General features: G+C 38.1%; 1 protein-coding gene across 4 annotated transcripts in view; it reads left to right on the top strand.

Annotated features, from left to right (window-relative positions):
• The window catches only part of vti1a (vesicle transport through interaction with t-SNAREs 1A), a 94,448-nt gene that overhangs the window by 10,155 nt on the left and 66,650 nt on the right, over nt 1–17,643 (top strand). For 2 of the 4 annotated variants that reach the window (XM_077625994.1, XM_077625992.1), the window contains exons 4-5: nt 7,752–7,829; nt 13,457–13,477. In XM_077625994.1, the coding sequence (XP_077482120.1) occupies nt 7,752–7,829; nt 13,457–13,477 (99 nt within the window). The remainder of the gene's footprint in view (nt 1–7,751; nt 7,830–13,456; nt 13,478–17,643) is intronic. The other 2 variants (XM_077625995.1, XM_077625993.1) reach the window with 1 other exon arrangement.

The raw sequence follows: 17,643 nt of genomic DNA, 5'->3' as shown, positions 1-17,643 counted from the left end.
ATATATATATATATATATATATATATATATATATATATATATATATATATATATATATATATATATATATATATATATATATATATATATATATATATATATATATGTATATATGTATATGTATACATATACGTATATATGTATATATACATGTGTATATATATGTATATATATATATATTTGTGTGTATATATATATATATGTATATATGAAGGCTCCCTTTAACCTCCATTTGTGACTCATTTAGTTTTATATATATATACACTTAATAACGTAAAATATATATAAATATATTAGTTGTACATGTATATGTTGAAAAAAATTTGATTTTTTAACTCTATATATATATATATATATATATATATATATATATATATATATATATATATATATAGTTAAAAATGTTTTGTTCAAAATTGCAAGAAAAAAAAATCCACAAACTGAGTTATATATTTCCTTCCAACCACCCAAAAAATAGTGTTTTAAGTAATAATCATTTAGAAAAAGACAAATTTATGTAACTGTATTTGGAAAACTGCAATTCTTTAAAGTTATTATACGTTAATAAGTTTTATTCTACTATTCTTTTCCCAGAAAAAGCTCTCTATTTTAACTTTGTTATCTAAAGAAGAGTTCAAAGTACTTTTGTGTTAGAAAAACACGGGTTTCAGTATATTTTGTAATGAAAAGTCCTTATAGCCCCCGAAAAAAGATGCTTTTACATCCCCCCCGTCATTTGTTTGGAAGATGAAATATAGCTTTTAACCCTCTAATTCAGCATTAGAACTAAACCCCCCACACAAGCAACCATAGCATCTTGTCTGCCTTTTGTGTCTAGCTTTCCTTTTTTTTATGACAGTTTTCAATTTTAGATAAGAGCCTGAGAATAGACATCAAACAAAAAATGAATCACAAATGGAGGTCAGAAGTGAGCCTCCTTCCAAAGCGTAGGAACGGGTTAAAAGTGAAGGTATTTCTTTCTTTCCTTTTTTGACAAAAAAAGGTGGGAGGGGGTAGTGCGGGAAGGAAGAAGTTGGGTTGGGGGGGTGTGTGTTCACTCAACCTTATGTAGGTAGCCACAGGCTAATAGGCCGCTTGGTTGGCGGGCTTGCCAGGTAGCCCGCATCCCCCGTTGGAAAATCCCTCCTCCACTTTGCTCTAATCTCACCTTTCTCTCTGGTGCTGACCCGGGGAGGCCGTCTTTTTTCCCCCCAGAAGCCTTCCCCCCATTTCCGACCCCCGACGGCTCGTTTCTATCGATTCCCTCCCGCAAACCCACGCTGTCTGCCCGTCTTTCGCGGCGGCAGAAGCTCGCCCTCCCTCGGTCCCCCTCCCCGATCTTCCCCGTCTTCCCTTTTTTTTCGCCTTTACGCGTCCCTACCGCGCAACCGCGGCGAGGAGGCACGGAATAACGGGGGTGCCTTTGATTTTTCATTAGACGTACCTCCATATTTTAATATGGGGTTTAATAGGAGAGCACCCCCCACCCACGGAGAGCTCCTTCAATCAAAGACACCTTCAATTGGCTTCCTTTTTTGTCCGGTCGGCTGTCTTCGTCGTCTTCGGGCCACTCGTTAAGGCCTCAAATGACTCAAAAATGCTCGCTGTTATCACAGAGGTACGAGCTTGAAAGCTCCCCTCCGTCCCCCCTCGGGATGCTGTTTACGCCATCTTTGATAGATGTTGGTCATTTTAAGTGAAATAGATCTCTTAAAGTAAATGCACGCGCCAAAAAAAAAAAAAAGACTCCTCACCTCACTCTTTTGTGTGATTGATGATTTTTTTTTTCCGCTCCTTGTTGTTGTTGGGCGACACACTTTTGCTTTTTCATGGAAGGAGAACACAATGCAAGCGTCGAGTGGAAAGCCACCAAAGGCGCCAACCTGTGAGCTAATGAGAGGGGCCCCCATGCTGTTATCTGAGGAGCTCGGCTCCTCTTTTCTCCGCCGCCGTCGCCTTTTTCTCCGAAGGAGGCTCGCTCGCTTTCTTTTTTTGGGGGGTGTACAGTAGCCCCTCGCGCGAGCGAGGTAGCGAGAGGTACGGCAAAGCGAAAGAAGTCGGGGAAAGGAGGAAATAAAACAAACGACACCCCACTGCGCTCGCTTGCGTCGGGGAGGAAAATATTCGCCGTGCGTGTTGCACCGCTTGCTTTCGACGGTGGATGGCGAAGATGAGTAGTGCAATGAAAGGGGGAATATGAAAATATAAGATTATAGTCAATTTATTTCAGGGAAAAAGTAGGCTTTTGTCAGGTGTTGAAGATTCAGATATAGGCTAACAAAATAAGAACTTTGCTTATTGGACTTATATCTGAATAATTACTTGTATACATAAGGACTTTTTAATGAAAATGTAATAGTTACATTTTTTTCTTTGAATGGATGATTTTATATTTTTATATATGTATATATACACATATACATATATATGTATGTATAGAGATATGTATATATATGTATGTATATATATATAATAATGGAATAGTTTGATTTAAAAAAATAATTAGCTCAAGTTTGACATATGTTCACAAAATTATGAATTATTTCATCAAAACTCAAGATCAAAATTGTCTATTTTCAAGAACAAACTTTTATGTTATGTTTATAAATTATGTAGTGCATAGTTATTTATTTGTTACGTTATTGCATAAATAGTACATTTGATATCTTCTTGAAAAACTTTTTCCAGGGAAAACATCCTATACATACATTCAAGAAATAGTGCTTATGTTTGTATATTTTTGAGAATTTAATTAAAATGGGAGGTATTAAGAAAAACAGGTTAATTGTTTGAAAACAAGTTTCATAACAAATGCTTGTTTTTTCTGTCAAAGCCAGAAAAAAAGTTCTAAGCTATATTTATTAGTACTTTTGAGGAGAAAGTCATTTATATCATTGTGAAAAAAAAATCTTATTTAGCCTCTCTTTTTTGATTTGCTGCTCCTCCTCCTGGTCTTCATCTTTTCTTTCCTCCTCCTCCTCTTTTTCTTCCTCTCCCTGGCTGGCAAGCCAAGCAACGTTCCACAGTGCACTGAATACACTTAATTGCACTTCACGCTATGCCAGCAGCCATGTGTGGCTTAGCCAAACACAGCCCGGAACTTCAGGGGCCCTCATTACACTCTGCCCCTGGGTATTTTTTCAATTATTTTCATATATATGCCTTTTATTCCCCTCTTTCTAACGAACTGTTTACATTTTTCACCCCAGCTTTCCAGGCGCACACCATTATTTGCATTTGTACTGGTGTCACTCGTGGCTCCGGGCAAAAGGCACAAAGACCAGTCGGAGGGCAGTCAAATGGCCATACTACACATGACACTTTGGAAATCATTAAAAATCCAAATGTTCTTTAAAAAAAAAAATATTCTAGTCAAGCAGTGGGTCAAAAAACTAATTCACGTTTCTCACACAAAACCAAAAATCCATGAAGAAATAAATGTAATGTACACACATTACATTTCAAATTCAAACTTTATTTCAAATGTATATTTTTACAAATAAGGGATATTTTCTAGTGAGATGTGCAGCTTTGCTTTTTTAAGCGTATGACTTTTTCATGTAATGTCATTTTAATTGACAATGTTAGACATTCTTTTTCTAAGATTGTATCATAAAACTCGATTAAGTAGGGGTTTTAGTTAACTTTATGACTCTTGGTTATGCTACTTTCATGGGATTAGGACTTTCCCCCCCCAAATAATGTATGACAATATATGAGTAATATTTTCACGACTATAAGGCGCACTTAAAAGTCTTAAATTTTCTCCAAAATAGACAGGGCGCCTTATAATCCAGTGTGCTTTATATATGGAAAAAATAAATATGTGTCATTCATTGAGGGTGCGCCTTATAATGCGGTGCGCCTTATAGTCGTGAAAATATGGTAACCTCAGATTATAACCTTTTTTTGCTTTAAAATTAATACTAACAAGCATGAATGTGCTACAGCACACTGCAGACTGAAGTAACTAGGTATGTTCATAGTTACTAGTTACCCTAATTACCTAGTTACTCCCGATTTTGATCCTTCGGAAATGATGCAATTACGTGCGATTTCCAATCACGTGGTCAGATCAGGGACAACAATAAGTCCGCAATTTATACACATCCTGTTTACATTTTTAATTTTTAAATTAGGCCCCGGTGATGGATAAATAATGTCCCATGCTTCATATTTAAAAATATACAGCTTTATTCTCATTCTGTTACGACCGCAAAATATACTTTTTTCTTAAAAAATCCTTTCGCCTCTTTGTAGATATATTCCGATATTTTTAAAAGATTAAAATACAAGTACACAAAAAAGATTTTTCTCATAAAAAGATAAAATCCATGTTGCCATAATGAGAATGTACACAGAGGATTATGCAAACCTAATTAGCATATCTGATACGATTTGTCATGCGTGCATGTAATTACATTTTGATGGCTGACGGAGAATGTATTTGTTTTTTTTGTGTTTTATTCTTCCACGCATCTATCCATGTCATCCCTTTCCTCTTTTTTTGATTTGACAGGACACCAACACCTGCGCAGCCGTGCTGTTGTGATGGTGTTTGTATCACGTTAAAAGATTTACCTTTGTACTTGTTCCACGTGCGCACGACTGGGAATACGATGCAAAAATTCTCACCTAAGATTAGAAAAATGACAAACGACAGACCTTTGGAATGAATTAAAAAAAAGCCTTCCTTCTCCCTTATCTTCACAATAAGCGACATTTCTGTTTATAAAGACAAAGCCTGATTAATAAGGTTCATTTCAAGACGCTGGCCGTGTATACGTTTATGGTAGTGGATCTAAAAAGTCGACACCCCCCTTTTATTAAGGACAAAAACCTGGCATTTGTTATCGACTTTTTCTACTCGCTGTACATAATCGAATCGCGTATTTTCCAGACCAAAATACTCATTTGTCTGCTTATTATCAAATCTGTCAGCGTATTAAAGAGTGAGTCGTGACACAGGTTGTTGTTGCTTGACATCAAATAGCAAGGTGCTAATCATTCGGGGATGTGTTGTTTTCCAGAGGGGGAATCCGAATAACCCGCCGCACTTGCTCGTAGCGGGCGCAGGGGGGTACGGGGGCGAGCCTTTTAATGCTCTGACATTTTCCCCTCCTTTTATACCTTTTTCCTTTTGTCAGCCGTCGCATTGCGGAAGTGCTTCACACGCAAATAGCTATTTAGAAACACCTCTCGTCGCTGTTTGTTGTTTTTGAAGGCATTCAAATCAATGCCGCTCGCGACGCTTCTCGGTCTCAATTACGGCTGTAAGTCGACGCTCCCCCTTAGTTGCACCCTGGCTCTTTATGAGGCATCTCCACTTAAATAGAATATGTGGGTGTCTTCTTTTTGTTTTGGCTTGTTTATTCCCAGGCAAAATCACAAGGCTTTTTTGTAAATTCACAAGGTTGATGCTGATTGTTATTTTGATGTGGCAAAATGGGAACAGGGTCCACCTTGGGGGCCAACTTCTCAAGTGGATACAAAAGGCCTAAACACCCTTGATCAAAATATGGGTTTGCGTATATATTAATATTAGGCCAAGACCAATTGATAGAAAATTTCTCACCATGGGTTTGACTTCACAAATTAATTTGGATGCTCTGTCAATGCCCTGTTAAAGGGTTTGTTTGGAATTGAACAAAATTGTTGACAAAAAACAAATACTCAACACAAAATGTTACCATTTTTTTATTCCTAAAATTAGACAAGAAAATATTCATGGTACATGGAATATATGCATATTTTTGCCCAAATATTAAACTTATTTTTCAAACATTCAACCTATTTTTTATACCTGACTTTTTAAATTCTGAAATAGGAATCTTTTTATTTATAAATTATATACAAAAAAACTTATATATTTAATGTAATATTTAAAAAATACTTCATCCCCTAAAAAACAAAATCTCCCAATTTTTAAACATGAAATATTCATCTTTTTCCTTCACATATTTGCCTTTTTGCCAAGTTAAAATCAGAATTTTCTGATGACATCTAATATAAAACATGAAAATCTCCAGAAAAGAAAAATCTGGACTTTTTTTCCAAAAAGTATGCAATAATTCTAACATGCCTGGTCTTAACCTGCAGTTGAACCATTACACCGTGTCCTAATACAGCAGCTCATTATACTTGCTCTTCGAACAAATTCATTTTAAAATAAAAAATATACCCAACAAAAGGCTTTGCTGTACTTCCAAGCCGTTTGATTTTGATTGTAGCCCACCTTCCAAAACGCCAAAACACTAGTACGGCAACATAGAGTGGGCCATGTTGGGGGTGGGCATGGGGGATGTTGCCGGATGCGACTGGGTAAAGACTTTAGCCGCATGTCTGCTGTCACCGCACTCTTAGTTTAAGAGGGCACGCCGACACATTGTTTTCCACGGGCCGGGCGTCTGTAAACAAGCACTACGTTTGCAGCCCACTCCTCCAGCCGTGTGTGAATTGTGTGTCTTATTTTGCCCCCCCTTCCACCTTCATCTCTCCACACAAACTCCACTCACACATTTTGGACACGACTTATTGTCAAGACTGTGTCTGTACACAGAGCCAGGCAAGCCCTCACCATTGGCTGATGAATTATTCCCTGTCTGAGTCCCAGAATTGGTGTTATCATCGAGGTTGCCAGTGCACTGGGATGACAGCAGTGACAGCCCTCCACCCCCCACACACACTCCCAAAACACCTTCCTCCAGTGCCCCCTCCCAAGAAAAGATTTAGTGCTGACAAGTGCTACTTCCTCATAATACACCCCCCTGTCCCACTGACTCGACATGCTTACAAGATATGATTTTATTCATGTTGGCACCACCCCTGTGGCACAAGTTTACCCTGTACACGAGATCAACCCCCCGACCCAACAATCCCCCTCCCCTCCACACCATGGACCACTTAGGCACCACACTATGTTTTTATCTAACCTTTCTTTTTCATGTTTATAAGACAGTGTCACACAATTTTTATACCTTGTAATATTTACACTTACACTCCCCATGTCATTGTAGATGACATCAATATTTTTATTTATCACTCTAGTAATTTTCAAGAAAAAACTAAAAAATACAGTCCTCTTTTGTCGTTGTTTTTTAAAATTGAAATTGTATTTTTTATTGTCCCATTTCTATATAAAAGAACATGGTATATATGTAGTAAATATACTCATCACACACAAGAAAAATACTATTTACATTGTCAACATTTTTCAAATATCATAAATAATTATGACTTGTTTCCATTATTTGATAATTGATTTTTTTTAAGAATATAAAACATTTAAAACTTTTAAATGAACTAAAAACTCTCGCTCGGATGCACACCAACATCAATGTCAGCCAATAACTTTAATTACTGTCCTATAAAGGATTTATATGTCCCGGCTCCTTTTTTTGCCCCGTTTTATGTTCCCCCCCCTTTTTTTTTTGTTAAATCTGTAAATTCCAAAAATTTCTAGAAACTTTTAACTCATAGACTGCAAGAGATGTCCAACCCATTAGAGCTAGATGGGCATCTACCGCCATTAATGGCAGCCACAACGAGTCCAAATGTTTTTTTTAAAAAATATATATTTATATATATATTCTATACGTCACCCATTTCCATTAGGGGGCCCTCGTGCCTAAGCAATGCTTCTTATGTTACCTTTTTCTTCTTTTAAACATTTCAAAACTAAATCCTATTTCTCCACTTGTCTTTCCATTTTGCCACCCCTCCCTCTCAACTCACCCCCTTCTTCTCGGCAGAAAAGGTCACGTATCGCCTACAGTGACGAGGTGCGCAACGAGCTCCTGGGGGATGACGTCGGCTCCTCAGAGAACCAGGTGAGGCGCTAATCACCCCCGGCCCGACTTGGCCACCGGTGTGGGAGGCCGACTTCGGCCCCTGGGGGGGGTCTGTCGGGCGGGGTCGGTTGGGTCGGGCTCCCCTCATCCACGCCAGATCTGAGGACGGTAGGGTATTGTCACCAAGTCATGCGGAAGCAACACTGTTTAATGCAAAGCTGGGCCGACGTGGGGCATGGGACCGACCAGATTGCGAGCACCCACACATGCACGCCCGTATACACAATGCGAAGCGTTTTTCAATACCAAACCGCAGTCGCCCCGCAGCTGGGTGTCGCCCGTAAGGGACCCTCTCGCACAAAATGATGAAATCAGTTTCTACAGACATCTGTGAATCAAACGACACAATGGAAAATTACTGGGATTTTTGTCGTCATAGTTCTCATATTTACCTAAAAAATGTTTCGTCGTGTTTTTCAATGTCACTTTTTAGTAGGGAACGTCAATGATTTTCATTTATTTTAATCATTTTTTTTAGTACAAGTGCAAAATCGGGCTACTGGAATACTGATAATACATTTGAAATATCTAGGATGCATTTAGGCACACACAAAACTGATACACGTACAAAAATGGTAAGAGGCCTCTCTGTTTGTTTTTTGGATTCCTTGCTTTGCATTTAAAATATATTTCTAAGGGATTTTGAAAATATTAGTTTGAAAATACTGCAAACGCACTAAAAAGCAAAGCTTGAATCTAAAGTTACAAACACATACGCATCTTTTGACTGATTATTCAAAGGTGAAACATGCACCAAAACATTTCCCGTACACAAAACAGGAATTTGCTTTTTTTCTTCTTCAAAGTAATCTAAATCATGTCTTTTGAGAAAACCTTCATATAAACCGCAGTATTTTCCTTACCGTTGTAAATTATTCATTCACTGTAATTTGGTTTGTGGCCCTTAAAGTATAGAATCCGTCTTGGTCTCTTTTTAAAGTGTTGTTTTGCAGTCATTTTTAAAAGATAAAAACCTACACTAGACACACACAAGCACACACACACACTCATCTTAAAATATGGATCGTCGCTCTAATTATTAGACTATGACAAATCCAAATTCAGAAGCACATGAGCCCAAAATAAATGGGAATATATTTAGAAGTAAAAGTAAAATATGTTGATTTTTTTCTTCTTCTTAATGTCTTATTACCATTTCAATGATGAGGCGCCATCTTCCAAACATATGTGCCGAACCGGGAGACGTAATTGATATGCATATTTTCCCGGCAAATTAGCACGACACAAAAGTGACGCGCTTAAGTCGAAAGGAGATTCGCTGTCAACGATGTCAAGTTGAGACACTGACGGCCGCCGATCAAGGAGAGAAGAGACAAAAAAAGAAATATCACGTCGTCTCATTTGGAATCCTATTCATCTTGCTGCTAATAATAGCTTTTTATGCACAGTTCTGGAAAAATTAAGAGATGACTGCAAAATTATCCCTCGGTTGGATTTTTCTCCTATTGGAAATATTTTTATTTAAAAGGTTAAAATGCTCCAAAATGTGTAGTTACCTTTTGTAACTTCTATTTTTTTTAAAGTTGTATATAAGTATAAAAAGGCATTGTTAATTTCCCACATTGAATTAGTAATGGCATCTATAATTATATTCTTAATAGAATAATGTGTCCATAATTTTAAAAAATTATTATCATACATTATTAAAAAAATAATATTTTGAGATGCCCCATGTCTTTGCATTTTTGTTTACAAACAATTACTTTAGAATAAAAGCTTACAAATTGACAATGAAAATTAGTGTTAATAAAGGTCAGTTTTTATTATTTTGAAAAAATACCACATGTTAAAATAAAGACTACATTGGACAAGTACAACAAAAATTAAATATACAAATACACATGTACGTGTTGTTTATTTTAATGTCAAAACAAAAAAAGTAGTAAAGTTTAGTTATATTTTTTATTCAGGAAATGACATTTTTCATGGAAAAAAACACTGATAAATTACTTTTTGAAATAAACTGTATTTTATTTTTTATATTGGTCAATAACAAAGTATACAGTTATAATACAACAATTTTGCGTTTAAAAATCTTTTTCCAACAATTCCTCACTACTCACAACTTGGGTATTTATTTTTTTTAAATTTTCTTCATCCAAAAAAGATAACAGTGACAGCAGAGAGAAAAAGACAAGAAGTCGGGGGCAAAGTGGGGTCATTTTAATTGCTGCCGATGTGTAAAACGAGGGTCAGGACGGAATGGCGTAGCCCCTTCGCCTCATCCGATCATTACCGCTCACAAATATGCCGGTTACAAGGCAAAAGGATTTCCAGCTTAAGTAAATAGGCCACCGTTGTAAGTTGCGATAATGGCTAAAGGACGATTTAATAGAGTCGGACGTTTCTTCGTTATCTGTACGCCGGCAGAGACGGAATTGGCACTATCAGATGCTAGGCACATTTTTATTCCCCTCCTCCTCGGCTTTTTTTTCTCCCACACACGTACACATAAATGCCTCACCGAATAGTTTCGATTTCAGTCGCAGCAGAAGGCTCGGCCACGAGAGATTGCGCCAGTTTGAGCCGGCACCAGCCAGATTTTTCCCGAGCTACAAAGGAGCGCATTACCACTTGTATCGAATTCTGCGTTGGGGTAGAAGACGGCGGTGGGGGAAAGAGGAAAAAAAATCTTTTGTTTGAAAAAAAAATTCGCTGATTATCATAACAGAAAAATTGCAGCAGTGCAATTTTGAATGCTGGCCGGGGCCGACTGGTTGGCACCTCAAAAACACAAAACGAAGACGGCATAATTACGACATTCACGCCATTCCACAATGCGAGCGATGGCGTTGGCTTGCGCTAAAGACGCCGTAGGCGAAGAAAAATCAAGCTTAAAAAATAAAAAGCACATCGCAACCAGGCTTTTGTGGGAGTCCTCCCGTGAGGATTGGCAATCAGTCAGGCGGCACAAACCAGCCAAGAAGTTTTGTTTGGCAGGCCATTGAGCAATCGTAGGATCTGCTACTCTCCAATAAGCTTCCCCCACCACATCGCAGCCCTCCTTAGTGTCGTTTTAAACTTTGCCCTTTTAAATAAGCCAACCTTGCTGTGCGGATTTAAGTAGCATCTTGTTAGCCACCCTTTAAAAAGATGCACATTTATACTTGTTTGGATGAGTGGCTAGTGCGCCACAGTTCTGAGTTCGCATACCTGTCAACCTCTGCCGATAACTGCCCTTATAAATGATTATGATTCCCCTTACAAACCCCCCAAAAACCTTACAAACACCGTACGACTCGTCGTACGGTGTTTGTAAGGTTTTTGGGGGGTTTGTAAGGGGAATCATAATCATTTATAAGGGCAGTTATCGGCAGAGGTTGACAGGTATGAGATCGAGGGTTCGATCCCAGGTGGGTCTGCACCTCCCTGTGGGGAGTTGGGGAGGGCATGTTCCTCCTGTGCTTGCATGGGTTTTCTCCGGGTACTCCGGTTTCTTCCCACATTCCAAAAACTTGAATGTTGGTCTAGATCAGGGGTGGGCAAACCGGTCCTAGAGGGCCGCTCTGGGTGCAGGTTTTTGTTCCAACTGATCTAGCACAGACACTTTGACCAATTAGATTTCTGCAGAAAAGAAGAAGCACCTGACTGCAATCCACTGATTGCACTTGTAGGACACCAGATTGGTAAAAAGGTGTCCTCTTTATGGGTTGTAATGAAAACCTGCACCCACTGTGGCCCTTTCTGGAATAGTTTGCCCACCCCTGGTCTAGATGAACACTCTAAATTGCCCCTAAGCGTGACTGGTTGTCCTTAGTCTCCATGAGCCCTGCAGTTGGCTGGCCACTAATTCAGGATGTCGCCCGCCTGGTGCCTGTCTTAGCTAAGCTAAGCTCCAGCACCCGGTACTCGGTCGTTTGGTTGCCGGTCTTTTTGTCGCCCGGAAGGTTATTGATAATTACCATTTAAATCATTGCTCAAATTCCCTAAATACAAACTGCGAATTATTATTTAGTCATACTTAATGCCCTATTAATTATTAGGCTAAAGAAAAGCTCCAAATTTCCCGTACTTTTATTGTGTTTTGTTGGAGAACTTGTTAAGACCCTAACTGACAGCTTCTTAAAGGGACAACTCATGTACATACAAACTCTCATACACTCACATGTCCGCTCAGTGAAACTTCTCAGGGCCATTGTTGGCCTCTATTGATGCATAGACCGTGTTGTTTTACCTTGTTTTATCGCCGGTCTTTTGGTCGCCCGTTGTTTGGGTCCGGGCGACCAAAAGACCGGCGACCAAAAGACGGCGACCAAAAGACCGGCGACTAAACCACCGCACACGCCAGCACCCTGGGCAATCCTTGAGGATTTGCTTTTAGTCAAATTCGTGAAATATAATCAACTATGATCAAATATGCTAATGTTTCTGACTGTACAAGCATTATGCTATTTGTCAAGTTGCTCACATTACGCACACGGTGAACATTCTGTTGCTAGAAAATCTATGTATGAATTTGTAATATACAATTTATCGCTTGTCTCTAACCTCTCAAGTTAGTTTAAAAAGCTGCTGCCTGCTCTTTAACTGGAGCACGAAAGAGGGAGCACTTAACTTCCACTCTGGAAACCCTCCACTTCCTCGAGCCTTTATTGTTTACATTTTTTTCCTGTTTTATTGATTTTTAAAATGATGCCATTTTGAATGTTTTTATCTTTTCTTCAGGTTTTATGTGTGCTAGATCTTGGGTTCAACTGCAATTGTGCGTAAAAAGTATTGAGCCATCCAAATAACATGGATGCTTTAGTTGCATCCTTGGGAACTAGCTTTTCACTTTCAAATTATTACTTTGTTTCTTTTCCAATTTCATGTACGTTTGTTAACCTAAATATTCCTAATCATGTTTCTAATTTACGCTCTTAATTCATTTATGGCAAACTAATATAATGAGGGCACTTTTGAGCAAAATTAATTGCATTTTGTACATTGTTTTAATAACCTCTGATTACAGACAGCTATTTTTCAACCCTTTGAGACAAACTGAACAATTTACGCAGCAACATTTCTATGGATTTTTGTTTAGGTGGGGAAAATCTGTTTAATACAGTGTTTCCCTTTTTCCCCCATGAAATTCATTTTTGAACGACTTCAGTTTCGGCACATCTTTTATTAAATACGTTTATGACTCCAGTGCCATGAAATTTGACTATGTAGGCAAAACCCCATTCTGGGGAATTTACCAAAATGACAGCTGAGAAACAGTAAAGTCCATGTTTTGACACTTTTTCAACATAATCTAAGCGCATAGTATAGTGCTTCCTTTTCTCTGGCAACATGATTTTCAGTGACTTTCTGGGTAATGCTAGCTGATCCTGCCAGATCCTTACTGTTGTTTAATGTGACAGTGCAATGACTTGATCTTTGTTTGTTCACCACCCCAAAAAAAGTCAGCGCTCGACTGCGTTTAGCACGTTTGTCTGCTCATTTCTGAGCGCTCGGTGTGCAAACTGAAAAATCGTCAAGGTTAATTTCTGTGCGCTACTACATGATGGCTTCCGCTTCCTGGAAATGCTTCCTCTCATTTTCTTTTTCACTCTTTTTCTCTTCCAATCTCTCCATCTTTTTGCCTGGCTCTCGTGATGCAGTTGATAAAGTTGCGTGAGGAGGTAAGTGCTTCTCTGAAAATTTTAATGGATTTTTTTTTTCTGCCATCAACCCTTTGCTTGAAATTTTCATTTGCCCTCTTGGTCTGTGCTGCAGAAAATTCAATTCGGCTCATTTGGACACACTTTGGGCTGATTGAAGCGCTTAAAGGCCAAGTCAAAGATAATGAATTCATAATAAGTCTTTCTTTCTCTTAAACGTACAATAGTAAAGAGTTGGGAAAGTAAGACAAGTAATTAGTCCAGAACTTGGTAAATGAAATGACTTTTTTCCATTTTTATTCCTGAAATTAGGTGTTTGCTTGTTTAGGTTTTTTAAAATCACATTACCTTTTCTAATTACGAACAAACGCTCACCTCAGAAACTTTCCCTTTAAGATTGCTCTCCTAAATTGTGTTTCATTGTGCCATTATTGTACAGATTCATGAATAATAATGATAAACAACCAGAAAACATAATGATAAACAACCAAAAAACATAATGATAAACAACCAGAAAACACCCCAACGATTTCAGAAACTTTCCCTTTAAGACTGGTATCCTAAATTGTGTTAATTGTGCCATTATTGTACAGATTCATGAATAATAATGATAAACAACCAGAAAACACCCCAAGGATTTTTGGTATGTTTAAAGATATACATTTCCAAATGCAGTAAAATGAAAGTAAAAACATTTACTGTAATACAACAACATTTTTAAAGACTTTTTAAATACAAAATGGTCAGCATTACATGAGCACATTTTATGAGATTTATTCGAGATTATGATACTTTGCCATATTGTATTTTGGCCCATCCTACTGTAAAATTAAAGAGCTAATGCAGTACTTGGTAATAGTGATATTTGGCATCTGGCATTGACCTCCATCATTGCAGACTATGACCCAATGCAAGCAAATTGTTTGTGCAATACGATACATATTTACTTTTCATTTATTTGGGTTAACCCAGTTCAAGTCCTGCGAGGCATGACTTTTTATTCCTAGTTGTTGCATTGTAGCACCTTAAATGTTGCATTTGCTTTCTATCCTTTCACCATCTCTAGAGTTGTGCTCCTTTTCAAAGCCATTCATAATTCATCAGCGGCAACCCAACAGGCCCAGATGCTCATTTTTTTTTTACTATTGGAGTTTGTCTGTCTTCCTCCCACACTTTTCTTAATTTCCTACTCGCTTCGGGGTCAGGAGACACCTCGCATTTACCTCACCTGTCGACTCCTTTTTTGGAACGTCTCCGTCGGCGTAATCGGCCTCGATCGGGTGCCCCCTTTTCGCCTTTTCCGCCGCCAGTCTTCAAAGCCTGGCACAGCTTATATGCACTTAAGCCTTGCTTTAAAGAAGGAAAAAAAAAACTATACTTTTTTTTCTTCACCCCTCTCTTTTCAGCTGCAAAACATGTTTAAATATTTAGCAGCCATATTCACAGCTGTTTGACACTTGTAATTCCTCGTCTTACAAGTCCCAAACAAACGGCGCGGAAGATCACACAGTCAGCCTGAATCACAGCTGTCATCATTATTCACTTTGACTCACCCCCTCCTCTCCCGCCCCTTATTGAAATAATAAGAAAATCATCTGAACTTTGGAAAATGGTGATAGAAACCGCGCGTGTTTGATATTGGGGAAAAAAAAGGGCAGGAAAGCGAAAAAAGAAGAGGAGGGAAATCTTTTGAGCTCCAGCTGCATTGTTCTGGGGCTCTCTGTTAATAACTTACAACTGAGGAACGCTTCACGCACCAAAAAAAAAAAATAACAACACAATTTTCATGCCTCCTCAGAAGAAATTGTAGGTGTCAGATGAAAAGAGGATGCAAAGACAGAAAGGCGGTTGCACTCGTATTTACTCAATATTTATCCTATAATGTATTTAAATGCTCTGCGTGGCGTCTACGAGAGGTCTTTTTTTTTCTGTCCTCAAGATTTGAAATCAAAGATTGTCTTTGTCAGAACCACAGCTTTCAGTTTGGGCCTTATTATATTAGCCTGAAAGGAGAAAGCCATGAGTTACATCATAATTCTCACAATTCATCCATTTACAGCAAGGGTGGCAGACTCGGGTTGGTTCGTGGGCCGAGCCATTTTAGATATAATATTTAGATTTTTTTTAAATAAATGGATTAAAAGAATTGGATTAAAAGCCCTGGATATTCAGTTTTTTATAGATCTAAAACAATGTTTATTGTAGCTTTTTTAAATATATTTTTAGATTTTACAAAATGATTTTTGAACTAAAAACACAGAAAAAATGGATTAAAAAATTACAATTATTGATTTAAAAAGTGGAAAATCAGGAAATTTAATATACATCTATACTCTTCATTTTAATTTGATCCTAAAACAGAAAGTCGGCACTCATGATTTACTTTCCCGGGCCACACAAAATGATGCGGCGGGCCAGATTTGGTCCCCGGGCCGCCACTTTGACACATATGATTTACAGTATCGTCATTAAATATTACCATTTTTATTGATCATCTCAACACTGTAACAAGAATACTAACAAAATATTAGTGTTACATACTAGTATTTTGTATACAATAAAATAATATAAACATAATACTTTATAATTACAAACATTAATATATTGTATATAATTATTTCATATTATATATGATATTGTACATATCATATATATCATGTCATATTAAAGGCAAAATCAACGGATTGGCTGATTAACACCCGGGATGGAATTAATGTTAGACATAACAATCCGATAGTTGGGGTTTAAGTAACAAATCAATTTGGATCGATATATTGACTATTAAGTAAAAATCCAAACAAATTAATCGACACAGAAAACATTAATCAACATCGTAATCTTGTAAATGCAGTTTATTAAAAAGATTTGGGCTCTTTCAAATGCTGCTGCAAAACCCTTTTGCACACTTCGTAAAATATCGATCTAACGACAATTGCCTTTGATGACTTTTTATAATTTTCCTAAAATACGCAAGGCATACTTAAGCATCAATTGAGCAATATTTCGACTTGTGAACACTTTGATTACATAGCCTGCTTTTTTTAACGTAAACTTATTTCGTATCTGAAGACCCAGTTTTCCCATTGAGGCGATTATTTCGTATGTAGCGAACTTCATAAGTAAAGGTACCACTGTATTATATCGGACCGTTATAATATTAGTGATTTATACTGATTAAAACTATGAAAAAACGTCCCATATATTGACATCAAAATATTCCCCACCTGTTGTATCATTACAATCATTTAATGCAAATGTTTTGCATAGTTATCATTCCATTAATTAACCATGCAAAACAAATTCTGAATTATAGAGTGGCACAGACTACTTATTGTCAAGCCTTAAGAGAAGTACTTATTTATTTTTAACCATTTTTTTCCTTCCTCCGGCAGCCTTGTGTCACTATTAGCAGCGTCACAATGTATCATTATTACATTCTTAGCGACTGAACCCTCACTCACCCTTTCACCTGGGGTTCTTTCGCCGTCTAACTTGGGGCGCATTATTCTTAATGATCACACACACACAGTACTCTGCCACCTCTAGCGCTACCTCCTTCCCTAAACCCCCCCAAACGAAGGAAGAGAAGCGAGAGCGATTCAGGGGGAGAATGCTTTGAAGTGGCTTCCCATCGCAAGCGAGTCTGCCGGCCGTCTCTCCCCGAGACGTGTCACCTTTTGCCAAGAGGGAATAGAAAAATCACGTTTCCAATGGTAATGATAACATACTAATCACTTGGGCTTCTTTGAAGAAGCCTAGGGAGTGCGCTACTCTGTCAATGTGCCCGTACACGCACTGCAGCCACGGTCGAGGTGTGTTGGCTTCAATGTCGCGCGTCAATACGTCGCCATCTCGGCTCTTCCGCGGGGGCTCATTATATAGCCCCAACGCGGGGTTGTCTCCATCCGCCAAAGTTGTGCGAGTCCCCCACCGCCTCCCACTTCCAAGCCGAAAAACAAGTCACTTCCTGCCGCTTGCTCCCCCCCCACACATCTTTGCCCTGCCCTCACTTTTAGCAACAAATAAAAGCATCTTCAGCATTTGAAATGATTTCTGAGTGAAGTCAAGGGAAAAGGGTTGTTCGAATACAGAGACACCTTGAGTTACTAGGTAAATTTGTTCCCTGAGTAAGCACATAAATCAAGACCCTCTTATGTTATCTTAAGTCTCAACAAATGTCGATAGTT

The sequence above is a fragment of the Stigmatopora argus genome, chromosome 18, assembly GCF_051989625.1.
Source record: "Stigmatopora argus isolate UIUO_Sarg chromosome 18, RoL_Sarg_1.0, whole genome shotgun sequence".
Lineage (NCBI taxonomy): Eukaryota > Metazoa > Chordata > Actinopteri > Syngnathiformes > Syngnathidae > Stigmatopora > Stigmatopora argus.
Note: the sequence above shows the minus strand (reverse complement) of the source record. Positions and strands in the feature narration are given on the sequence as shown.